The sequence below is a fragment of the Bombina bombina genome, chromosome 2 (assembly GCF_027579735.1).
Source record: "Bombina bombina isolate aBomBom1 chromosome 2, aBomBom1.pri, whole genome shotgun sequence".
Lineage (NCBI taxonomy): Eukaryota > Metazoa > Chordata > Amphibia > Anura > Bombinatoridae > Bombina > Bombina bombina.
The window spans coordinates 936458248-936485422 of record NC_069500.1 but is presented as its reverse complement, the minus strand read 5'-3'; the positions used below and the strand labels follow the sequence as shown (position 1 = coordinate 936485422).

The 27175-nt window shown below is 41.2% G+C and overlaps 1 protein-coding gene across 1 annotated transcript in view; it reads left to right on the top strand.

Moving 5' to 3' along the window:
* Nucleotides 1–27175, top strand: part of CDS1 (CDP-diacylglycerol synthase 1) — a 244275-nt gene that overhangs the window by 161765 nt on the left and 55335 nt on the right. The window contains exons 6-7 of the mRNA XM_053703398.1: nt 3418–3476; nt 21958–22040. Of these exons, the coding sequence (XP_053559373.1) occupies nt 3418–3476; nt 21958–22040 (142 nt within the window). The remainder of the gene's footprint in view (nt 1–3417; nt 3477–21957; nt 22041–27175) is intronic.

The window sequence follows — 27175 nt, the reverse complement described above, 5'->3', positions numbered from 1 at the left end:
GGCTGAGACACCCGTTGAAAAGGACTGGAAAAGCAGGAAGAGCCAGCACTGCCCCCCCCCCTTTCCCTGCATATAAAGAGATATATAACAAACAGGAGCTAACAGGAGTCTGTAAATGTGTGTATATAATGAGTAACCACTCCACCATTTAACCTTTAAATTATTGTTTAGGCAGTTCAGGGCCCTTCCTTTCAGCCACTGCATGCTGTTGTCATCATTTAGTTGGCATCTTCCTTTACAAAAAGATAATCAGAACTTCATATTTTGTTTTCTAAATCTCCTTTTTTTACAAAACTGTAGTCTACCTCATGACTTGTCAGGTCAATGAAAACAAGTGCTGAGTGTCTGTTTGGGTGTCTGTGTCTGAGTGTGTTTCTGCTAGAGTGTCTATATGTGAATCCTTATGTGTGAGTGTGTGTGTGTGTTTCAGTGTATGCGTGTGTCTGTGTGTTTGTATGTTACTACCTTTACAACATTTCCAAGTTTAAATAGACACTTAAGAATAAAGTGCATATACGTTTTAGTCACTTGGTCAAAAATTGCACATGTCAGGAGGGGGCCTGATCAATGGTTAAGTCAGGGGCCCCAAAATTTCTAGTGGCGGCCCTGTATACATTTGATATTTTGGGGTCTTGGTTAGGAGTCTGAAAATCCAGCACAATGTTATTAAAAAAAAAAATAAGCAAAACTATACATTGTTACAAAAATACTTGAAGATAGGGTATATAAATGGATCATCTACAAAACATTTATGCAAATAAAAATCTAGTGTACAATGTCCCTTTAAAGAATCCTCAGAGAACTATTAAATGATTAGGTAAATAAATATTATATTTTATTATTTCACTAATGGTTACTGCGTAGCAGAATTAATTAAACAAATGATCTTTCCCATTTAAGGCAAAGTTGAGAACGGATAATATGCAATGGTAAAATAAAAACTAAATCACAATTCCTCTGCTGCGTGTCTTCCTCTCAGGAAACAAGTAATTCAGACTGACATTTTCTTACACATGCTTCATTTGGTTAGGCCAGGAATAGTTTGTCACATGTGTCCTGTGCAAATCTTAACCCATCCAAAGGAAAAGAACCTCAGAAAGGATTTGAACCATTTTTTAGTTTAGTCCTATATAAAATAAAACGTTTTACTGTGGTGAGCGCACATTTTATGCATTGCTGTATGGATTTTAATGTCTGTTAATGTATTCAAAGCTGTCGGATAATATAGGAAAATGTGTTTTTATGAAACTGTGAGTGTTGATAAGAATATTTATGATTATGTGCTCGTAAAATGCTACTTTCAGTGTTTTTGACTGAAAAAGTATTTGGAACACAGACTCATGTTAACTGACAGTAAAGTCAAAATGACAAATTCATGATTCAGATAGAGAATGCTATTTGATATCACTTTCCAGTTTACTTCTGTTTTAAAATTTGCTTTGTTCTTTTGGTATCCTTTGTTGAAGTGCATAGTCCTAGGTAGGCTCAGTAGCAGCAAGGCACTACTGAGAAATCTGCTGATTGGTGGCTACACATATATGCCTCCTGCCATTGGCTCACCAATGTGTTCAGTTAGCTCAAAATTGTAAATTGCTGCTCCTTCAGCAAAGGATACAAAAAGAATGAATCAAATTTGATGATAGAAGTAATTTGGAAAGTTGTTAAAAATGGTATGCTTTATAGGAATTGTGAAAGACATTTTTTTTTAAGATTTATGTCCCTTTAAAGAGACACTTACATGATTCAGATAGAGCATGCAATTTTAAGCAACTTTCTTATTTACTCCTATTATCAATTTTTCTTCATTCTCTTGCTATCTTTATTTAAAAAGCAGGAATGTGATACATAGGAACCGGACCATTTTTGGTTGAGAACCTGGTTTATACTTGCTTATTGGTGAGTAAATGTAAGCCTCCAATAAGCAAGCGCTATCCATGGTGCTGAACCTTAAAATGGGCTGGCTGCTAAGATTTACATCACTGCTTTTAAAATAAAGATAGCAAGAGAACGAAGAAAAATTAATAAGTAAATTAGAAAGTTGCTTAAAATGTCATGCTCTATCTGAATCACAAAAGAAAAAAATTGGGTTTGGTTTCTCTTTAAGTGTCTGATATGTTAGTGTGGCCCAAAGCCATTAATTGCTGAAAATGGTGCTTAAAGTATGAAGTGTAATAACCTGGAGTCTGAAAAAAACGTTTCCTGGTCAGTTGTGATTCTTTCGGGTGCACAGAGGTACAAAATCACCCAATTCCTTCAGGTTGCATCCCCAATGTGCTGAGGAGGAGAGATAAAATAGTCCCTCCTATCTTATGCTGTTTTACCCACATAGCCGCACCCCTTACTGCCCTCGCCTGTACCTCTACTTACGCCACCAACTGAAGACCTGTGACACAGCATGTCTTAAATCAAATTGCAATTAAAGGATATGAAACCCAACATTTTTCTCTCATGATTCAGATAGAGCATGCAGTTTTAAACAACTTTCTAATTTACTCCTATTATCATTTTTTTTCTCTCGTTCTCTTGGTATCTTTTGTTGAAAGCAGGAACTTATACTTAAGAGCTGTCCTATTTCTTTCTAGAGCACTATATGGCAGCAGTTTTGCAAGAATCGTATCAATTTGCAAGAGCGCTAGATGCCAGCACTATTTCCTGCCATGTAGTGCTTCAGATGTCTACCTAGGTATCTCTTCAACCCAGAATATCTTGAAATGAAGCAAATTTGATAATAGAAGTAAATTGGAAACTTTTTTTAAAATGGTATGCTCTGTCTGAGTCACAAAAGAAGATTTTTGGGTTTCATATCCCTTTAAACTAGGAACACCATATGTGATATAATTAGGCTGAACATATTGCCGCTTTAAGAAGGGACACATATGAAAAAAACATATGTCAGGGTTCTTATACAAAACATTTCTTTAAACAGCCCTGACATATGTATTTTTCATGTGTCCCTTTTTAAAGCGGCAATATGGTCACCCTACATATAATGCATATGCACGGATAGGTATATTGTTAGCTACCAATAACAATATCCACAAGCAAATGTAGTAGTTGCCATTGATTGACATACCTAAATCCCTCCCACACGGCATCCACTTGACATGCATAACGGCAAAACTCACACCACTTTGGCATTCCATAGTGCATTAAAACTCAAGCACCTTACATATATATTAAACGTATATTTAAATACATTCTCTGACTTAAAATAATTCTACCTATGTGAGACAAGTTCATGGACAAATATTATTTATTGCTTTATGGTGCCATTTAGATACTGGTTTGGTGGTGAACTTTACAAAATCTTAACCTCAGCGCTTATTTAAACAAAATGTATCTTTCATAGGTGTTAGTCTGTTATGAGAACATGAAATCCCATAAGCCATTTGCATGTCTTTGTTCTTTGTTATACAGGTTTCTGCATGTTTGTTCTGAGCTTAGTGAAGAAACAGTACCGTCTGCAGTTTTACATGGTGTGTATTAATCACTTTTTTTGTTTTGTTTTGTTAACCATATATAAGGGAGTGGAATAGAATGCATAACCCAGGTTGTCTGGGAAACCATCCTGCATGAGCACATACAAAAGCAATAAGCCACTAATTTACATAGATATATTTACTATTTAAATGTTTGCACCAAAGGACCACCAATCAAAATAGCACGCTCTGCACTTCTGTCATTTTTGTAAAACAAAATAGATTTTATGGCTGCCAGAGAACCAGTAAATACACTTGATTTTCATAATGGCACTGCAGAATCTGTTGGCGCTTTACAAATAGCTGATAATAATAATCAACAAATGCATGATAAAAAGACAATGCAATAGCACTTAGTCTGAACTTCAAATGATTAGTATATTATTTTCTGACAAATTTCAGTTGTGTCTGTTTCCACTCCCCCTGTATCATGTGACAGCCATCAGCCAATCACGCATGCATATACAAATTTTCTGTGAATTCTTGCACATGCTCAGTAGGAGCTGGTGACTTAAAGTGTAAATATAAAAAGACTGTGCACATTCTGTTTATGGAAGTAAATTGGAAAGTTGTTTAAAATTGCTGCTCTATCTGAATCATAAAAGTTACATTTTTACTTGAGTATCCCATTAAACCTCTGGGCACAACTACAGAGAATGGTTAATTCTCACTGTGCTATTGTTTTTCCTCATGTGCCTGCAGTTCTCTTCAGAGCAGTTCTCTTTTTTTTATCCTCACTCGTAGCAATTCGTCAATTTCCACATCTTTATATTGGGTGCCGCCATCTTGGAGCTTAGGTATTCTTGCACTCAGAAGCAGTGCATATTAACAGATCAGCAATGCTGTCTGTTTTTTGACAGCTGATGGTAAATCCTAGCATTTCAAAAACACTAGGATTTACTATCACTAAAAAAAACAGACCTACACCATATTGCCGATCGGCCCACGCAGCTATTGGCTAAGACTTGGAAGTGTCACCTCATTGAAAAAAATGTGCAGTGCCGTGGGCCACTAGGTTTAGCAGTGGAGCAGCAGCGAAATAAAGGCACCTTTTCATACGTTTTATTTATGGAGGTCAACTTTATTTTTAGTGATGGTAAATCCATAGTAATAGTATTTGAAACACTAGGATTTACCATCACTTTAATACAGAGCAGAAGATGTACATTTCTTCTGTTAAGTGTGATCAGTCCACGGGTCATCATTACTTCTGGGATATTACTCCTCCCCAACAGGAAGTGCAAGAGGATTCACCCAGCAGAGCTGCATATAGCTCCTCCCCCCTACGTCACTCCCAGTCATTCTCTTGCACCCAACGACTAGATAGGATGTGTGAGAGGACTATGGTGATTGCACTTAGTTTTATATCTTCAATCAAAAGTTTATTATTTTATAATAGCATCGGAGTGTGTTATTACCTCTCTGGCAGAGTTTGAAGAAGAATCTACCAGAGTTTTTACTATGATTTTAGCCGGAGTAGTTAAGATCATATTGCTGTTTCTCGGCCATCTGAGGAGAGGTAAACTTCAGATCAGGGGACAGCGGGCAGATTAATCTGCAAAGAGGTATGTAGCAGCTTTTATTTTCTGACAATGGAATTGATGAGAAAATCCTGCCATACCGATATAATGTCATGTATGTATATTTTACACTTCAGTATTCTGGGGAATGGTACTTCACTGGAATTACACTGTGTACATAAAACTTTAGCCTATTTTGCAGGGACTAGCAACAGGCTTTTTAATAACTCTTAATTTATGTTAAACGTTTTTGCTGGAATGTAAAATCGTTTTCATTTTCTGAGGTACTGAGTGAATAAATATTTGGGCACTATTTTTTCCACTTGGCAGTTGCTTGATCTAATTTCTGACAGTTTCTGATCTCTCTCACTGTTGTGTGTGAGGGGGAGGGGCCGTTTTTTGGCGCTTTTGCTACGCATCAAAAAATTTCAGTCAGCAGCTCTTTGTATTTCCTGCATGATCCGGTTCATCTCTACAGAATTCAGGGGTCTTCAAAACTTGTTTTGAGGGAGGTAATTCTCACAGCAGAGCTGTGAGATTGTAGTTGACTGTGATAAAAAACGTTTATTCTGTAATTTTTTTTCTGCTATCAGAGTTAGTTGTCTTTGCTAATGGGAACAAACCTTTGCTAAAGTTGTGTTGTTTACAAGGAAAATGTGTAGGTTGGATAAATATTTTGCGGTACCAACGAGTACCGACGTTTTTCCTATACCTAAAAGACTAACTGAAATTATTACTAAAGAGTGGGATAGACCCGGTGTGCCGTTCTCACCCCCTCCGATATTTAGAAAAATGTTTCCAATAGACGCCACCACACGGGACTTATGGCAGACGGTCCCTAAGGTGGAGGGAGCAGTTTCTACTTTAGCTAAGCGTACCACTATCCCGGTGGAGGATAGCTGTGCCTTTTCAGATCCAATGGATAAAAAGTTAGAGGGTTACCTTAAGAAAATGTTTGTTCAACAAGGTTTTATATTGCAACCCCTTGCATGCATTGCGCCGGTCACGGCTGCGGCGGCATTCTGGTGTGAGTCGCTGGAAGAGACCATTAATTCAGCTACTCTGGATGACATTACGGACAAGCTTAGAGTCCTTAAACTAGCTAATTCATTCATTTCGGAGGCCGTAGTACATTTAACTAAACTTACGGCTAAGAATTCAGGATTCGCCATTCAGGCACGCAGAGCACTGTGGCTAAAATCCTGGTCAGCTGATGTTACTTCTAAGTCTAAATTACTTAATATACCTTTTAAAGGGCAGACCTTATTTGGGCCTGGTTTGAAAGAAATTATCGCTGACATTACAGGAGGTAAAGGCCACGCCCTGCCTCAAGACAGGGCCAAACCTAAGGCCAGACAGTCTAATTTTCGTTCCTTTCGGAATTTCAAAGCAGGAGCAGCATCAACTTCCTCTGCTCCAAAACAAGAAGGATCTGTTGCTCGCTACAGACAAGGCTGGAGACCTAACCAGTCTTGGAACAAAGGCAAGCAGGCCAGGAAACCTGCTGCTGCCCCTAAAACAGCATGAATTGAGGGCCCCCGATCCGGGATCGGATCTAGTGGGGGGGCAGACTTTCTCTCTTCGCCCAGGCTTGGGCAAGAGATGTCCAGGATCCCTGGGCGCTAGAGATAATATCTCAGGGATACCTTCTGGACTTCAAATACTCTCCTCCAAGAGAGAGATTTCATCTGTCAAGGTTGTCAACAAACCAAACAAAGAAAGAGGCGTTTCTACGCTGCGTACAAGAGCTTTTGTTAATGGGCGTAATCCATCCAGTTCCACGGTCGGAACAGGGACAAGGGTTTTACTCAAATCTGTTTGTGGTTCCCAAAAAAGAGGGAACTTTCAGACCAATCATGGACTTAAAAATCCTAAACAAATTCCTAAGAGTTCCATCGTTCAAGATGGAGACTATTCGGACAATTTTACCCATGATCCAAAAGGGTCAGTACATGACCACAGTGGATTTAAAGGATGCTTACCTTCACATACCGATTCACAAAGATCATTACCGGTACCTAAGGTTTGCCTTCCTAGACAGGCATTACCAGTTTGTAGCTCTTCCATTCGGATTGGCTACAGCTCCAAGAATCTTCACAAAGGTTCTGGGTGCTCTTCTGGCGGTACTAAGACCGCGGGGAATCTCGGTAGCTCCGTACCTAGACGACATTCTGATTCAAGCTTCAAGCTTTCAAACTGCCAAGTCTCATACAGAGTTAGTACTGGCATTTCTAAGGTCACATGGATGGAAGGTGAACGAAAAGAAAAGTTCACTTGTTCCACTCACAAGAGTTCCCTTCCTGGGGACTCTTATAGATTCTGTAGAAATGAAAATTTACCTGACAGAAGACAGGTTAACAAGACTTCAAAGTGCTTGCCGCACCCTTCATTCCATTCAACACCCGTCAGTGGCTCAATGCATGGAGGTAATCGGCTTGATGGTAGCGGCAATGGACATAGTACCCTTTGCACGCTTACACCTCAGACCACTGCAACTGTGCATGCTAAGTCAGTGGAATGGGGATTACTTAGACTTGTCCCCTTCTCTGAATCTGGATCAAGAGACCAGAAATTCTCTTCTATGGTGGCTTTCTCGGCCACATCTGTCCAGGGGGATGCCATTCAGCAGGCCAGACTGGACAATTGTAACAACAGACGCCAGCCTTCTAGGTTGGGGTGCCGTCTGGAATTCTCTGAAGGCTCAGGGACAATGGAGTCAGGAGGAGAGTCTCCTACCAATAAACATTCTGGAATTGAGAGCAGTTCTCAATGCCCTCCTGGCTTGGCCCCAGTTGACAACTCGGGGGTTCATCAGGTTTCAGTCGGACAACATCACGACTGTAGCTTACATCAACCATCAGGGAGGGACAAGAAGCTCCCTAGCAATGATGGAAGTAACAAAGATAATTCGCTGGGCAGAGTTTCACTCTTGCCACCTGTCAGCAATCCACATCCCGGGAGTGGAGAACTGGGAGGCGGATTTCTTAAGTCGTCAGACTTTTCATCCGGGGGAGTGGGAACTTCATCCGGAGGTCTTTGCCCAAATACTTCATCAGTGGGGCAAACCAGAGATAGATCTCATGGCGTCTCGACAGAACGCCAAGCTTCCTCGTTACGGGTCCAGATCCAGGGATCCAGGAGCAGTCCTGATAGATGCCCTGACAGCACCTTGGGACTTCAGGATGGCTTACGTGTTTCCACCCTTCCCGATGCTTCCTCGATTGATTGCCAGAATCAAACAGGAGAGAGCATCAGTTATTCTAATAGCACCTGCATGGCCACGCAGGACTTGGTATGCAGACCTGGTGGACATGTCATCCTGTCCACCTTGGTCTCTACCTCTGAAACAGGACCTTCTGATACAGGGTCCTTTCAAACATCAAAATCTAACTTCTCTGAAGCTGACTGCTTGGAAATTGAACGCTTGATTTTATCAAAACGTGGTTTTTCTGAGTCAGTTATTGATACCCTAATACAGGCTAGGAAGCCTGTTACCAGAAGGATTTACCATAAGATATGGCGTAAATACATATATTGGTGCGAATCCAAAGGTTACTCTTGGAGTAAGGTTAGGATTCCTAGGATATTGTCCTTTCTTCAAGAAGGTTTAGAAAAGGGTTTATCTGCTAGTTCATTAAAGGGACAGATCTCAGCTCTGTCCATTCTGTTGCACAAACGTCTGTCAGAAGTTCCAGACGTTCAGGCTTTTTGTCAGGCTTTGGCCAGGATTAAGCCTGTGTTTAAAACTGTTGCTCCGCCATGGAGTTTAAACCTTGTTCTTAACGTTTTACAAGGCGTTCCGTTTGAACCCCTTCATTCCATTGATATAAAGTTGTTATCTTGGAAAGTTCTATTTTTAATGGCTATTTCCTCGGCTCGAAGAGTCTCTGAGTTATCAGCCTTACATTGTGATTCTCCTTATTTGATTTTTCATTCGGATAAGGTAGTTCTGCGTACTAAACCTGGGTTCTTACCTAAGGTAGTCACTAACAGGAATATCAATCAAGAGATTGTTGTTCCTTCTTTGTGTCCAAATCCTTCTTCGAAGAAGGAACGTCTTCTGCACAATCTGGATGTAGTTCGTGCCCTAAAGTTTTACTTACAGGCAACTAAGGAATTTCGACAAACGTCTTCCCTGTTTGTCGTTTACTCTGGTCAGAGGAGAGGTCAAAAGGCTTCTGCTACCTCTCTTTCTTTCTGGCTTCGTAGCATAATTCGTTTAGCCTATGAGACTGCTGGACAGCAGCCTCCTGAAAGAATTACAGCTCATTCTACTAGAGCTGTGGCTTCCACTTAGGCCTTTAAGAATGAGGCCTCTGTTGAACAGATTTGCAAGGCTGCAACTTGGTCTTCGCTTCATACTTTTTCCAAATTTTACAAATTTTACACTTTTGCTTCCTCGGAGGCTATTTTTGGGAGAAAGGTTCTTCAGGCAGTGGTTCCTTCTGTATAAAGAGCCTGCCTATCCCTCCCGTCATCCGTGTACTTTTGCTTTGGTATTGGTATCCCAGAAGTAATGATGACCCGTGGACTGATCACACTTAACAGAAGAAAACATAATTTATGCTTACCTGATAAATTCCTTTCTTCTGTAGTGTGATCAGTCCACGGCCCGCCCTGTTTTTTAAGGCAGGTAAATATTTTTTAAATTATACTCCAGTCACCACTTCACCCTTGGCTTCTCCTTTCTCGTTGGTCCTTGGTCGAATGACTGGGAGTGACGTAGGGGGGAGGAGCTATATGCAGCTCTGCTGGGTGAATCCTCTTGCACTTCCTGTTGGGGAGGAGTAATATCCCAGAAGTAATGATGACCCGTGGACTGATCACACTACAGAAGAAAGGAATTTATCAGGTAAGCATAAATTATGTTTTTTGCATTGGTTTCATTGTTCTGTATTATTCATGTGCCATTTTTTAAAATATATTTAATTACATTTTTAAACTGTGTATGTATAAAACTGCAAAAATCTAAACCCAAAAGGCCTACATCATCACTGATCAGTGAATATTTGCCATTTCTGTCACTGGGTGCAAGAATATGTGATCTCCCATATGGTCAAACAGATAATAAAATTGAGAGGGCGCTAAGAGCTAAGGTACCTAACACACCTAATCCAGGACAAAAATATACAGAGCAATATTTGTGAAAATAATAATTTTTACTCAGTGAAATAAATATCTTACAAGGGACGTCTCCATGGTTAAAGGCACAGTACAGCAGACATAAAAATACAATTTAATAAGAAGTAAAATTATATATTACAAGGAATACCACCCTGATGGGAAAAAGAGAGGATTGCGCAAAAAAATAAAAAAGTAAAAAGGTCATAAAAAATCGTTAAAAACAATATTCGGCAGATGGATCTTGCGCTCTGTTCATAAGATATGTTTGCAAATGATATCTTGCCAGTTATACTTTAGCATATATATCACTTATCAGAGCCAATACGATAGAAATGTACTTAGAATGTCACAAGTATTACTTTAACACAAAAGAGCTTTCGGTAAATCTATTCATGTATCATTGTCCGTATTAACAGCAAACAGAAAGTCTCGTTGTTCAGATACTATGTTTCAGCTTCTCACCTTGTGATCAAAAAATATAACTGTAACTCACACAGTGTTGCAGCAGCTATGATCAATTTGCCACTGATGCCGGTCTGATTTTCGTTTGGTTGACCCCTGGAGGAAAAGACACGCCGCTCCTTGCGTGTATGTGACCTGCTGGATCCCGGCTCCTAGCTTCTGAGGAAAGAACACGCCGCTCCTTGCTTGTAAGTAACCGGCTGGATCCCAGCTGCTAGCCTCCGAAAGGAAAGACACACCGATCCCTGGGTGTGTGTAACCAGCTGTATCCCGGCTCAGGCAGAGGAGATAATTTAGCAAACACCCGCTCTTAGCGTAATATACGCGTGGGTAAAATACTAGGTACCTAGTGAAGTGAGTTCTTAGCAAACGAGCAACTTCTTACTTCTACGCGTTTCACCCGTGTATCTGGGCTTTTTCAAGGGCTCTGGGAAATGAGGGACAGCTGAGCCATCCGCCTCTGGGGGTCCTGTCCTCCGACAGGCGAGTTCCCTACCGCTTCATACTTCTACACATGCGGGTAACCCAGTTTATGATTATTCCTCCATGCAGGGCGGCGTGTTCCCCCTCGAGGTTGCAGCACGTTTTCGCTTCCACGTATTTTTGGCGATTATTCATCTACAGAGTCCAGACGTTTATTTGAGATTGTGCTCGTGCCCTATTGTCCCGGGTCTCCCGCCTAGGGGAGGTCCTCTACAGTTCCCTGCAGGTGTAACTGTCCCTGAGTGTTGTGCCTTTCGTTAAAGAATTGCGCGCCTTCGGCATATTACTCAGGCATGTTTTTCAGTTATTAAATGACCCTATCCTTCTCGGATATGGGAATTTTCAGTCTTCTAATTCGATTGGTGCACCTCATTAGATATGTGGAGATGATGTAATCTCCTGATTGTTATTTTATTGAGATCTTTCCCAGTTCATGGAAGATCAGGGTTTTGTTTAGCTGGTCCTACGGGTAGGCCTGTTTCTTTTTGGGTGTTAACCTCTGGTTTGCCTTATGTTTTATTTTTATCCATTAGGATGTTTTTTATTTGGTTTATTGTTTCCTTTGGAAACCTTCTGGGATCGATACTCTTCTTCGGAAGTTGTTTTGGACGTGTTAGTCATATGTTATAAATGTCTGTTTCCTTTCTTCCCCTCTGAGGGAGGATTTATGCAGCTTGCCAGTTAGGACCCTGGGTGCAGGCTGGTCCTGTTGGGTTCGGTTCTGTCTTGTGGCTGTTCAGACACGTGGCGCTGTTCTGCTTGGCTGGTCCGGTCGAGGCGCCGAGTGCTCATGTTATCATTTGTTTTACATGTTTCAACTAAGCATTCAAGAGGACCTGTGGGTCCATGAGGCGGGAAGGATTGTTTCAGTCTTCATAGCCTTCAATCATAGAGGACTGGGTCTGTGTGAAATTCTGCTGCGTCACTCTCTCTTACGTGTGGTATTATCAGACCCTAGAGTTTCCTCCCCCATGTAGTGGAGGGTTGGAGGGCTTAGCGCCCTCTTACCGCTGTTTGAGCGGTTTGGTCTCTTTTTTGAAGCTCTGGATTTGTCCTTTTTGGACTTGGTTCATCATCAGCTAGTAATTTGAATAGCTGACTAACATGCGGAAGGTTTGCAGTTTGAAACCAGCTGCAGCTCTTTGCACCTTGAATGTGTGCTCACAAGCTGTTTAATGTAACCAGCTGCAGCTATTGCACATTGCCCGTGTACTGTCTAGCTGAGTTATAAGACCTTCCTGGTCTTCTTCCGTTGTCTCCGGGTGGGTTAGGTCTCCTTTTAGGGACCTGGGTTCCCTCCGGGAGATGGTTGATCCCTGTGGGGACATTGGGTTTAGCTCGGGATTCCCCGGAGCTAGGAAGGCTTTGTGCCTTTTCTCCCTGTAATCCTCGATTTGTATGGAGGGGATGTGGAGACTAGCCCTGCTTGAGGGGTTTTGACCTTGAGTTATCCCTTGCTTTGTTGTCCAGAGGCTGTTTGAGAAGTCTAGGGGCTCTAGTGTCGTAATTTGACATCTATCGCCTTGCTCCTTGGAGCGTAGGACTTTAGCAAGGGGTGGTTCCTTCCTTCGGTCGGGACTTATGAGTTCTTCTCGCTATCCGGATTGATCTGGATATTGCATTCATATCCCTTGTGTCTGTTATTTTTTTGTCAGGTGGGGTGTTCAGTTCTCGGGCATTGTTTGATTGAACAATTGGGTGCCTGGACCTGTTTTCTCCCTGAGGATACCGGTTGTTGAGGCTTCACTCAACGTTTTCCCTTGTGGACCCAGTTATGGGTGTTATCGGAATCTTAGGCCTAAGGGCTGGTTTGGGGTTCCCCAGTACTGAGAACTTGAGCTATGTCCTTTACTCAATCTACTTGACCTGGTCGCATTTGGCCAGGTTTTCTGAGTGTCTGTTGCTCATTTGGCTAGATGCGCCTTAGGGTTGGATTCCCTAGTTCAGCTTGCTAGGGTAACCCTTTGGATTCCCTGCTCTGCAGGCGAATGGGTTTGCAGTGTTTCTGCTGCATCTGTTACACAGGGGATGTGTGTTAGCAAGCTACTTTTCGGTGTGTCCTTTCCAAGGACGTCTGTGTTAGGGATTGATCTATCCTTTTGCCGGTGGCTTTGTGCCTGGAGGACAGATGTTGCCCTTCTGTCTCCATCCCTTTTCTTAAGGGGTTATTCTCCTTCTTATGGAGATGTAGTCCCTTCTTGGGACTCCTCCTGGATTCAAGAGGTTGGAACTGTGGGTTAACTTATCGGAGAGTTGTGTCTCTTTCGCTTGTTACGTTCAATCTGGAGTCTTGCGTGCTCCAAGTTGAGACTTTATTGGGCCTTTTTGCTAGATCCTTTGGGTCTACAGCCTTGTCGTCTGTTTTACGAGTCGGGTTATACCCGTGCTCCGTGGGGATGGCTATGGCCATTCTTCAGCTCGTTCTTGAGCTGGTTTCGGGGTTTTCTGTTCCCCTGTTTGGGTAGGTATGGCGGCTTAGGTTGCCTAGGGCGTGCCTTCTGTCTGGGGGTTGCTTTTTGCAGTCTGTTCTCTTGTTGGCTGCTTCTACTTACTAGCAAGTATCCTCTGTGTCGTCCTGATGTTGACTCTGTGTTCTCGACTCAGAGTTTTTCGTCTGGGTCTGTTATACATTTTTTTGTGGTTGGATACTTTTGTATTCTATGTTCAGCACTGTGAGGACTCTGTCTTCAGTTGTCTTCCAGTGCTTACATGCTGTTGGAGAGAAGACTTTCTCTGTCTTCAGGCCTGGTTTTATCCTGGTTTCCGTTTGGTCTAGGCATAGCCTCCTTTTCTCTGTTTGGACCCTTTTGAGTCATTGTGAGCTGGGCTCACTATTGGAGGTTTCCTTTTATGGATTGTGGTGACATTTTGGTTTCCTTTGGTTCTCCTTTGCCTTGTCCCCTTGGGAGTTTAGGCTGGTGTCCCCTTCACCAGTGTGGGGGAGTGGTGAGGGACCGACTGTTGGGCGACGGTGTTTCCTGGAGAACTTTTGGCTCAGTTGAGTCCGATTTGCGGTCTCTAAGCTTGGCTTCTGGACCATCTGTGGGTCGGTGTCCTTGGGGCCTTTCCTTTTAAAGTTTTTCTCGGCTTCGGACGAGCAGGGTTTTTTGTTGGGTAGGGGTTCAGGCCTGGTGCCCTCAGTATGGGCCGCCTATTGTACCCTCTTGTCTTGGCATCAGTGTCCTCTATAGCTTGGGTATTGTTTTTCCAAAAGTAATGAATGCAGCTGTGGACTCTTTCCATTTAAGAAGAAAAACATAAATTATGCTTACCTGATAATTTTCTTTTCTTCTGATGGAAAGAGTCCACAGCTCCCCACCCGTAATTTTTTTGTGTGGGGCGTCCTTATTTTATTCTTCTGGCACCTTTCACCTGATATTTCTTCTACTGGTCCTTGTTCCTCGGCTGAATGACTGGGGGATGAGGGGAGTGGAAGGAGTATTTAAGCCTTTGGCTGGGGTGTCTTTGCCTCCTCCTGGTGGCCAGGTTCTTATTTCCCAAAAGTAATGAATGCAGCTGTGGACTCTTTCCATCAGAAGAAAAGAAAATTATCAGGTAAGCATAATTTATGTTTTTAGCATCCATGTATGTCCCTTTAAGACTCCCTCAAATTAATACACATATGTAGAAGGTTCGCCTCATAAGAGTTTTGTACAGGCACATGCCCGGCTTTTTTACTCAGAGGCCAACTTCTACAGGGATTGATGATTCGCACTTCACGTGAAATCTGATTTCTTAAAAATTTACAAAATAAATTGCTTCTGAATAAAAAATAATTTTTAGCAACTGAATATGTTATTGTCTTATATTTAACCCTGTAAAACCTAAGTGCTGGTTACTTTTTAAATTAAAAGGGGAAGGTTGTTTTCTAAGAATGCTGACATACAGCGATCAATATCTACTTCTAAACACAACAATTATCTGCAATAGTAATAATGATGTATTCTGCATTCTAAGCCTGTAGGTGCCAGCATGATAGCCAAAGTATAAATGACCTTCACTACTTCCTAAATTCTATGTGCATGGCTTTATTGACAAAGAAATAATTGTTACAACATCCTCAAATATAAAACCCCCTTTTTATAGATAGGAAGCAGCAATACAAAAAGTATTTATTTTTCTCAATGTAGAAACAAGGACCAGTAAACACCTTAAGATTGTAATATAAGATTATTATTATTATACTTTATTTATGAAGCGCCAACATATTCCGCAGCGCTGTCCATGGATACAATTCATTTAAATAAAACAATACAAGACTTGTAAGAGACAGGACAAAATTTACAAACACATACAGGAGGGATTGAGGGCCCTATTCCCGTGGGAACTTACAATCTAGAAGGGTAGGAGGTTGAGAAACAGGAGGTGAGGACTGCAAGATTGAGAAAGATATTAATACAGAGTTAGATGTTAAATTATACTTAGTTAAACAATTTTGCAATATACTTTCATTATTTATTTTCCCCCCTATCCTATAATTTAATTAGGAGTTTTCCAATTTTGAGAACTGAAAGTGCATATATCTTTCCCTAATTGGCCTCAGCAGAGATTATCAGATAAGAAACAGAAAAATAATGGCAAGGTTTGTTTACTCCAGTAACAATTCTTGGCTTCTCCAAATAAGGCAGTGTTTGGCTATTCCAAATCAGTTACAGCAAACAAGAGGTTAATTTATTCAATTTTTTTGCACTGACCTAATATATAATTTATTGCAAGACAAACAAAAAATATTGTAATTACCAGTTCTTTACTGTTTCTTTAAAACATTTTCATTTTCTACATAAAGATAAGGGCTATACAAATTGTTTTACTTAAATTTAAACAAATTCAGAGCTCTTAGGTTTAATCCAACGTTGTAAAATATATATATTTCTTTCTTAAGACACAGCGAGTCCACGGATCAGCAATTACTGTTGAGAATATCACTCCTGGCCAGCAGGAGGAGGCAAAGAGCACCACAGCAAAGCTGTTAAATATCACTTCCCTACCCATAACCCCAGTCATTCTCTTTACCTTAGGTGCAAGGAGGAGGTGAATATTTAGAACACTTGGGTTATTGGGACCACAGATGCCAGCATGCTTGGGAGCAGTCTGGGACTCTTTAAAGGAGCAGGGACTTTGGTCTCAGGAGGAATCTGCACTCCCCATAAACGTTCTGGAGTTGAGAGCGATCTTCAATGCCTTGATGGCTTGGCCTCAGCTGGCCCTAGCCCGGTCCATCAGGTTCCAGACGGACAACATAACCTCAGTGGCCTACATCAGCCATGAAGGAGGTGGCAAGGATCATCCAGTGGGCGGAGGATCACAATTGTTGTCTATCTGCAATACACATTCCAGGAGTGGACAATTGGGAAGTGGACTTCCTGAGCAGACAGACTTTTCATCCCGGGGATTGGGAACTCCATCCGGAAGTGTTCTTCAAGCTAACAACCAAATGGGGATTACCGGAGTTGGATCCAATGGCGTCTCGTTAGAACTCCAAACTACCAAAGTATGGCTCAAGGTTGAGTGATCCTCAATCTTTTCTGATAGATGCTCTGGCAGTTCCTTGGAACTTCAGGTTGGCATATCTATTTCCTCCGTTTGCTCTCCTTCCGTGAGTCATCGCTCGGATCAAGCAGGAGAGAGCATCAGTGATTCTTATAGCTCATGCGTGGCCTTGCAGGATCTGGTATGCGGATCTGGTAGAAATGTCATCTCTACCTCCGTGGAGACTTCCGCTGAGGGAGGACCTTCTTCAGGGGCCCTTCCGTTATCCAAACCTAGTTTCTCTGATGCTGACTGCTTGGAGATTGAATGCTTAATTTTAGCTAAGCGTGGATTTTCGGTCAGTCATTGAGACCATGATTCAGGCTCGTAAGCCTGTCACTAGAAAGATTTACCATAAGATATGGCGTAAATATCTTTATTGGTTTGAGTCTAAAGGATATTCTTGGAGTAAGGTTAGTATCTTGTCTTTTCTCCAGGAATGCCTTGAAAAGGGGTTATCTGTCAGTACCCTTAAAGGTCAGATTTCTGCTTTATTATTTCTGTTGCACAAGCGTCTGACAGACGTGCCGGATTTCCAATCCTTTTGTCAGGCTCTGGTTAGAATTAGGCATGTGTTTAAATCAGTTGCTCCTCCTTGGAGCCTTAATTTGGTTCTTAAAGTTTTACAACAGGCTCCGTTTGAGCCTATGCATTCCGTAGATATTAAGTTATTATCTTTTGTTTCTTGTTGCTATTTCTTAAGTTCGGAGGGTTTCTGAACTCTTTGCTTTGCAGTATGATTCTCCTTATCTCATCTTTCATGCAGATAAGGCAGTTCTCCGTACCAAGTTTGGTTTTCTTCCAATGGTTGTTTCGGACAGAAATATTAATCAGGAAATTGTTGTTACTTCTCTCCTTCCTAATCCTTCTCATAAGGAGCGGCTGTTGCACAATTTAGATTCTTAAATTCTATCTGCAGGCTACGAAGAACTTTCGTCAGTCTTCGGCATTGTTTGTGTGTTTTTCTGGTAAACGTAAGGGTCAGAAAGCTACTGCCACTTCTCTTTCTCTCTGGTTGAGAAATATTATTCATTTGGCATATAAGACTGCTGGGCAGCAGCCTCCTGAGAGTATTACAGCTCATTCCACCAGGGCGGTGTCTTCCTATTGGGCCTTCAAGAATGAGGCCTCTGTTAAACAGATTTGTAAGGCTGCGACTTGGTCTTCTTTGCACACTTTTTCTAAATTCTATAAATTTGACATTTTTGCCTCGGCTGAGGCTTCTTTTGGGAGAAGGGTTCTTCAGGCTGTGGTGCCTTCTGTTTAGGTTACCTGTCTTGTCCCTCCCTTATCATCTGTGTCCTCTAGCTAGGGCATTGATACCCAACAGTAATTGCTGTCCGTGGACTCACCGTGTCTTAAGAAAGAAAACAAAATTGATGCTTACCTGATAAATTTCTTTCTTTCTTGACACGGTGAGTCCACGACCCTCCCTGTTTTTTTCCCAGACAGTTTTGTTTATATACACCTCAGGGACCTCTGCACCTTGTGTTTCTTCCTTTCTCTCCTTTTCCTTCGGTCGAATGACTGGGGTAATGGGTAGGGAAGTGATACTTAACAGCTTTGCTGGGGTGCTCTTTGCCTCCTCCTGCTGGCCAGGAGTGATATTCCCAACAGTAATTGCTGATCCGTGGATTCACCGTGTGAAGAAAGAAATTTATCAGGTAAGCATAAATTATGGGTTTTTTTTTTTTTTTTTCAAATTTGGCTAAAGAAACCAAATACACCCTTTTATTACAAAGTTAACACGAGCAGTGCTTTGTTAAAGGGCCATTATAGTGGAAAAATGACATGCTCTAATTCATTAGAGTAGGGCTTGACAAACCCAGGAGCCAGGAAGCCAGCTCCTAAATTTTAAACAGCTTTGTCAACCCCTGCGTTTAATCTAGCGACCCTGCAAAATTTGTGTAGTGTGACTACTGCCGCTGAATTGGTGAGGGGCAATTTCTGCTCGGGATCAGTAGTTCTCTGCGTATAACTTTAACTATGTGTTTAACCACTTTGTGGGAGGGGTTTAAACACATAAACATTGCAGAGTAGCTAGTGTTAAAATTACATGTTGTAGAGTAATTTTCTTTTTCTGAACTGTGACTTTAATTTATGCTTGTGCTAGTACCACAATCCTGCATACACACAAAAACAGAAATTATCTGAATGAAGGAGTCGTATATAGATGAGAAAGTAATGTGGGGTTGGTCATGTGATTGACTATATTAATGCAATAATTTAACACACATACAAAATAGAGGTGGCATTCTGTCCCAGCAAACTTGCCACGTAATTTTTATGATGTGGAGGGCAGTGATGTGAGCCTCAGTCCTTAGGTTAAACTAGTCTTTTTAGAGCATAGTTCCACTAGAGCATACAATTGGTTATCAGACTTTTGATTGAAGCAAGTTAGGTTGATGGAAACAGGTTAGGTTGACGCTACAAGCTGTGATTGGCTGCACTTAAAAACAATCCAGATTTCACTGAATGGGATCATATTATTCTCAAATAGAAAAATAGTTTTCGACCGCATATACGAACCATAGACCCAACAAATCTGCACAAAATGTCCTTAAAAAATACCTTTTTCTACTTGGTAGGATACCCTTCTGCTTATCCCAGGCATTCATTCATGATTTAGATAGATTATGCAATTTTAAACAACTTTACAATTGACTTCTGTTATTTAATTTGTTTCGTTCTCTTGATATACTTTGTTGAAAAGCATACCTAGGTAGGCTCAGGAGCTGCTGATTGGTGGCCCCATGCTATTTGTTCACCACTGTGCATTGCTGCTTTGTCAACAACAGATACCAAGAGAATGAAGCAAATTGGAAAATTGTTTAAAACTGAATTCTCTATCTGAATACCGAAAGAAAAGTTTTGGGTTCCATTTTCCTTGAAGTCCGGTGTTTGTCATTACCACCAAATGATTACTTTGCTCAGCGTTAGTACTTATTCGTCACTCTCTTGAAATAAACTGTCTTTAACGTTTTTGTGATGTCCTCTTGGGATTCAGATAGAACATACAATTTTAATCAACTTTCCAATTTACTATTATCAAATTTTCTTTGTTTTCTTGTTACCTTCCTGCTTTTCAACAAAGGATAAGTTCAGGAGTGTGCATGATTGCAGCACTTTATGGCAGCAGTTTTGCGGCAGTGTTATACATTAGCAAGAACACTAGATGGCAGCACTATTTCCTGTTATGTACTGCTTCAGGCATCAGCTACCTATCTTGATATCTTTTCAACAAACAATATTGTGAGTCTAAAGCAAATTTGATAATAGAAGTAAATTACAAACATCTTTAAAATTGTATTTTCTGTCTGAATCATGAAAGAATTTTTTTTCGGTTTCATGTCCCTTTAAACATACCATTCATGAATTGTAATGACATCATATTTTATGTAGTTGTATTTACGTTGCTGGTGTGTTGTGGGTAATTGTGGACCATTAGTTCCATCTAGTAACATACTTCATACGCAAATAGAATTCACCAGTTTTGTTCTCTTCTAGCGTCCCATTATCACTCCCATCATCACTATCAAATTGGCTATATGTAAAGGCAAACTGTTAAGATATGTGAATAATTCCTGTATAGCAATTAGACATATTTAGCATTAATATTTATAATATCTTTATAGTTTCACTCTGTAGTTGTAGTTTCTGGTTGATCTACACTAAACCATGTGTCAATCCTTTACCAAACTGTACTTAGGTCATAGAAACAAATAATCCAGTCAGTGTTTGCCATTTACAATAAACTTTATTGAAACAATAAATATAACATTATACAATTGGTACACTTATATAGGAAAATTATTAACAGATATAGTTCAAAGCACTCTGTAAGGTAGCCCATGAAACATTAACTCTGCATTGTTAAAGCAGAAATGAAAGAAATGTTCTACCTTCTCCTTATATAATGAAATAAAATTCCAGCTCCAAATTTCTGTTCCAAGTCTGACTGGGATTACACTTTTTTAATTAAGTGCCTGTGTCACGTTAAATATGCCATTTGAAGAGCATAATTGCATTTGGCGCAAGTGCAAAATACAGAAAATGATGTTTAGGCTGCCAAATGCACATATTTGGTTAGTGACTACAGACATGGATAATATACCTGTGTGCTATTTAAAGAGACATTTTGATGCAATAATAAAATGCTCCAATTAGTTAGATCATTTGATGATTATATTTATAATTATTTGTCATTTTGTGTTTAACACCACAACAACACTATGTTGAACGGTCAGTAATTAACCACAATGCATTGCCGCCCACGAGCAGGATATAGCCAGTGAGCCAATCAGCAGCGGCACACACATGCATATATGTGTGCATGTAGCCACCAATCACCAGTTGTGTCTTGCACAGGAGAGGCCCTTCATTGCACCTGGTGTGAGAAGTTAAAGGGATGTGAAACCCAAAAATGTTCTTTTGTGATTCAGACTGAATATACCATTTTAAAAAAGTTTCTAATTTACTTCTATTATCAAATTTGCTTCATTCCCATGATATTCTCTGTTCAAGAGATACCTAGGTAGGCATCTGGAGCACTATATGACATGACAGTGCTGCCATCTAGTGCTCTTGCAAATGGATAACATTCTTGCAAAACCGCTGCTATATAGTGCTCTAGAAATGGACCGGCAAAGATACCAAGGGGCCAATTTATCAATGTCTGGCAAACATCAGCTGTAGTGGATCATGTCCGCCAGACATTGCTGAATGCCGACAGCGTATTTAACATTGCACAAGCAGTTCTGGTGAACTGCTTGTGCAATGCCGCCCCCTGCAGATTTGCAGCCAATCGGCTGCTAGCAGGGGGTGTCAATAAACCCAATCAAAATTTGATCGGGCAGATTGCAGACCGCTGCTTCTTAACTCCTATTTCCGGCGAGTCTGAAGGCTTGTGTGGAAATGGGGTATTTGGCCCCATTTAGGCCATGATAAATCGGCCCCCAAGAGAACGAAGAAAACTTGATAGTAGAAGTAAATTAGAAAGTTGTTTAAAGTTGCATACTCTATCGGAATCATTGAAGAAAATTTTGGGTTTTATATCCCTTTAACATGTATTTAATCCCTTTCATGGGAAAGTTACTAATACGCATTTATGCAACAATAGCATGCGCTAAAGATTCACATTATTCTATTAGAATGTCTCTTTAAATGCATAGATGTAAGAGAGGGCAGTCCTATTAGACGGTCTAAGGATTAAAACTTTTTCTTACATAACATTTTAATGGAAATTAATGTACATAGATATATGTTTTTATTGCCTTTACTTATAGCCCTTAAACTCATTATGTGACGTGTTTATAATGTCACTGATTGTTTTATTGTTTGTATCGTTACCTCATTAACAGTTTGGATGGACTCATGTCACTTTGCTGATCACTGTAACCCAATCTCATCTTGTCATCCAAAATCTCTTTGAAGGACTGATCTGGTAAGCAGCAATAACTATTATGTTTTTATTTAATATGTGGCATTCATTAACTTCTATATTCATTATGTACTTGTGTGTCTGCACATACCTGACCACTTTAATATGTGTTTAGTATGTAAGTTTCAAAGCAAAATAATTTGTTATACTGGTAGTACTAAATAAATGCAATGCATGTATCCTATTATTACAATGCTAGAAAGATAAGTAAAAAGACTTTATTAACCAAATGTCACTAAGAAAATCTTATAAGCTTATGTAGAAGCCATATTTTATATATATATATATATATATATATATATATATATATATATACACTTATTTTTAGCAAATATTAATTTCTTTCCTATGGCACAGAGAGTCCACAACCTCATTCTAATTACTAGTGGGATATTCAACTCCTGGCCATCAGGAGGAGGCAAAGAGCACCCCAGCAGAGCTGTTAGGTGTCACTTCCCTTACCCATAACCCCCAGTCAGTCTCTTTGCCTTGATCACAGGAGAATGGCGAAGATGGTGTCTGAAGATATTTAATCCTTTTATGGGTACTTTCTCCAACACTGGTGTGTCCGGTCCACAGCGTCATCCTTACTTGTGGGAATATCTCTTCCCCAACAGGAAATGGCAAAGGGTCCCAGCAAAGCTGGCCATATAGTCCCTCCTAGGCTCCGCCCACCCCAGTCATTCTCTTTGCCGTTGCACAGGCAACATCTCCACAGAGATGGTTAAGAGTTTTTTGGTGTTTAAATGTAGTTTTTTATTCTTCTATCAAGTGTTTGTTATTTTAAAATAGTGCTGGTATGTACTATTTACTCTGAAACAGAAAAGGATGAAGATTTCTGTTTGTGAGAGGAAGATGATTTTAGCCGACAGTAACTAAAATCGATTGCTGTTTCCACATAGGACTGTTGAGATGAAGTAACTTCAGTTGGGGGAAACAGTTAGCAGACTTTTCTGCTTAAGGTATGACTAGCCATATTTCTAACAAGACCATGTAATGCTGGAAGGCTGTCATTTCCCCTCATGGGGACCGGTAAGCCATTTTCTTAGTCAAGCAAACAGAATAAAGGGCTTAATATGGGCTATAAAACTGGTAGACACTTTTATGGGCTAAATCGATTGCTTTATTTGGGCATTTTATACATGTTTATGGTGATAATTCACATTTATAAACTTGGGGAACGTTTTTTAACGGCAGGCACTATGTTAGACACCTTTTCCAGTCAGGGAGGGCCTTCCCAGTTGTAGGCTGAGCCTCATTTTCGCGCCATTACTGCGCAGTTGTTTTTGAGAGCAAGACATGCAGATGCATGTGTGAGGATCTGAAAGTAGCTGGAAAAGTTTCTAGAAGGCGTCACTTGGTATCGTATTCCCCTCTGGGCTTGGTTAGGTCACAGCAAAGGCTATAGCTGGGACTGTATAGGGGTTAAATTTGTAAACGGCTTATTTTAAGGGTTAAAGCTCTGAAAATTGGTGTGCAATTCTCTTAATGCTTTAAGACACTGTGGTGAAATTTTGGTAATTTTTGAACAATTCCTTCATACTTTTTCACATATTCAGTAATAAAGTGTTTTCTGTTTAAAATTTAAAGAGACAGTAACGGTTTTGTTTTAAAACGTTTTTTGTGCTTTATTGACAAGTTTAAGCCTGTTTAACATTTCTGTGCCTTCGGATAAGCTATGTTCTATATGTATAAAAGCCAATGTGTCTCCCCATTTAAATTTGTGTGATAATTGTGCCATAGCGTCCAAACAAAGTAAGGACAGTACTGCCACAGATAATGAAATTGCCCAAGATGATTCCTCAGATGAGGGGAGTAAACATGATACTACATCATCTCCTACTGTGTCTACACCAGTTTTGCCCACGCAGGAGGCCCCTAGTACATCTAGCGCGCCAATGCTTATTACCATGCAACAATTGACGGCTGTAATGGATAACTCCATAGCAAATATTTTATCCAAAATGCCTACATATCAGAGAAAGCGCGATTGCTCTGTTTTAAACACTGAAGAGCAGGAGGGCGCTGATGATAATTGTTCTGTCATACCCTCACACCAATCTGAAGTGGCCATGAGGGAGGTTTTGTCAGATGGGGAAATTTCAGATTCAGGAAAAATTTCTCAACAAGCTGAACCTGATGTTGTGACATTTAAATTTAAATTAGAACATCTCCGCGCACTGCTTAAAGAGGTGTTATCTACTCTGGATGATTGTGACAACTTGGTCATTCCAGAGAAATTATGTAAGATGGACAAGTTCCTAGAGGTTCGGGTGCACCCCGACGCTTTTCCTATACCCAAGCGGGTGGCGGACATAGTGAATAAGGAGTGGGAAAAGCCCGGCATACCTTTTGTCCCCCCCCCCCTATATTTAAGAAATTATTTCCTATGGTCGACCCCAGAAAGGACTTATGGCAGACAGTCCCTAAGGTCGAGGGGGCAGTTTCTACTCTAAACAAGCGCACTACTATTCCTATCAAGGATAGTTGTGCTTTCAAAGATCCTATGGATAAAAAATTGGAGGGTTTGCTTAAAAGGATTTTTGTACAGCAAGGTTACCTTCTACAACCCATTTCGTGCATTGTTCCTGTCACTACAGCAGCGTGGTTCTGGTTCGAGGAACTAGAAAAGTCGCTCAGTAGAGAGACTCCATATGAGGAGGTTATGGACAGAGTTCACGCACTTAAGTTGGCTAACTCTTTTATTTTAGATGCCGCTTAGCAATTAGCTAGATTAGCGGCGAAAAATTCAGGGTTTGCAATCATGGCTCGCAGAGCACTTTGGCTAAAGTCTTGGTCAGCGGATGTGTCATCCAAGACAAAATTGCTTAACATCCCTTTCAAAGGTAAAACTCTATTTGGACCAGAATTGAAAGAGATTATCTCAGACATCACTGGGGGAAAGGGCCACGCCCTTCCACAAGATAGGCCTTTCAAGGCCAAGAATAAGTCTAATTTTCGTTCCTTTCGCAATTTCAGGAACGGACCGGCCTCTAATTCTGCATCCTCTAAGCAAGAGGGTAATGCCTCACAACCCAAACCAGCCTGGAAACCGATGCAAGGCTGGAACAAGGGTAAGCAGGCCAAGAAGCCTGCTGCTGCTAACAAAACAGCATGAAGGAGTAGCCCCCGATCCGGGACCGGATCTAGTGGGGGGCAGACTCTCTCTCTTTGCTCAGGCTTGGGCAAGAGATGTTCAGGATCCCTGGGCACTAGAAATAGTTTCTCAGGGTTATCTTCTGGAATTCAGGGAACTACCCCCAAGGGGAAGGTTCCACATGTCTCACTTATCCTTAAACCAAATAAAGAGACAGGCGTTCTTACATTGTGTAGAAGACCTGTTAAAGATGGGAGTGATACACCCAGTTCCAATAAAGGAACAAGGAATGGGATTTTATTCAAATCTGTTCGTAGTTCCCAAAAAAGAGGGAACTTTCAGACCAATTTTGGATTTGAAGATCCTAAACAAATTTCTCAGGGTACCATCATTCAAGATGGAAACCATTCGAACGATTCTACCCACTATCCAGGAAGGTCAATTTATGACTTCCGTGGATCTAAAGGATGCGTACCTACATATTCCTATCCACAAAGAACATCATCAGTTCCTAAGGTTCGCCTTTCTGGACAAACATTACCAGTTTGTGGCCCTCCCATTCGGGTTAGCCACTGCTCCAAGGATTTTTACAAAGGTACTAGGGTCCCTTCTAGCGGTTCTAAGACCGAGGGGCATTGCAGTAGTACCTTACTTGGACGACATTCTAATACAAGCGTCGTCCCTGTCAAAAGCAAAGGCTCATACAGACATCGTTCTGGCCTTTCTCAGATCACACGGATGGAAGGTGAACATAGAAAAAAGTTCTCTGTCTCCGTCAACAAGAGTTCCCTTCTTGGGAACAATAATAGATTCCTTAGAAATGAGGATTTTTCTGACAGAGGTCAGAAAGTCAAAACTTCTAAGCACTTGTCAAGTTCTTCATTCTGTTCCACGTCCTTCCATAGCGCAGTGCATGGAAGTAGTAGGGTTGATGGTTGCAGCAATGGACATAGTTCCTTTTGCACGAATTCATCTAAGACCATTACAACTGTGCATGCTCAAACGGTGGAATGGGGACTATACAGACTTGTCTCCAATGATTCAGGTAGATCAGAAGACCAGAGATTCACTCCGTTGGTGGCTGACCCTGGACCATCTATCCCAGGGAATGAGCTTCCGCAGACCAGAGTGGGTCATTGTCACGACCGACGCCAGTCTAGTGGGCTGGGGCGCGGTCTGGGAATCCCTGAAAGCTCAGGGACTATGGTCTCGGGAAGAGTCTCTTCTCCCGATAAACATTCTGGAACTAAGAGCGATCTTCAATGCTCTCAGGGCTTGGCCTCAGCTAGCAAAGGCCAGATTCATAAGATTCCAATCAGACAACATGACGACCGTTGCGTATATCAATCATCAGGGGGGAACAAGGAGTTCCCTGGCGATGAAAGAAGTGACCAAAATAATTCAATGGGCGGAGGATCACTCCTGCCACCTATCTGCGATCCACATCCCAGGTGTGGAAAACTGGGAAGCGGATTATCTGAGTCGTCAGACATTCCATCCGGGGGAGTGGGAACTCCACCCGGAGATCTTTGCCCAACTAACTCAATTATGGGGCATTCCGGACATGGATCTGATGGCGTCTCGTCAGAACTTCAAGGTTCCTTGCTACGGGTCCAGATCCAGGGATCCCAAGGCGACTCTAGTAGATGCACTAGTAGCACCTTGGACCTTCAACCTAGCTTATGTATTTCCACCGTTTCCTCTCATTCCCAGGCTGGTAGCCAGGATCAAACAGGAGAGGGCCTCGGTGATCTTGATAGCTCCTGCGTGGCCACGCAGGACTTGGTATGCAGACCTGGTGAATATGTCATCGGTTCCACCATGGAAGCTACCTTTGAGACAGGACCTTCTTGTTCAGGGTCCATTCGAACATCCAAATCTGGTCTCCCTCTTGGAGATTGAACGCTTGATTCTATCAAAGCGTGGGTTTTCAGATTCTGTGATAGATACTCTGGTTCAGGCCAGAAAACCGGTTACTAGAAAGATTTACCATAAAATATGGAAAAGATATATCTGTTGGTGTGAATCCAAAGGATTCCCA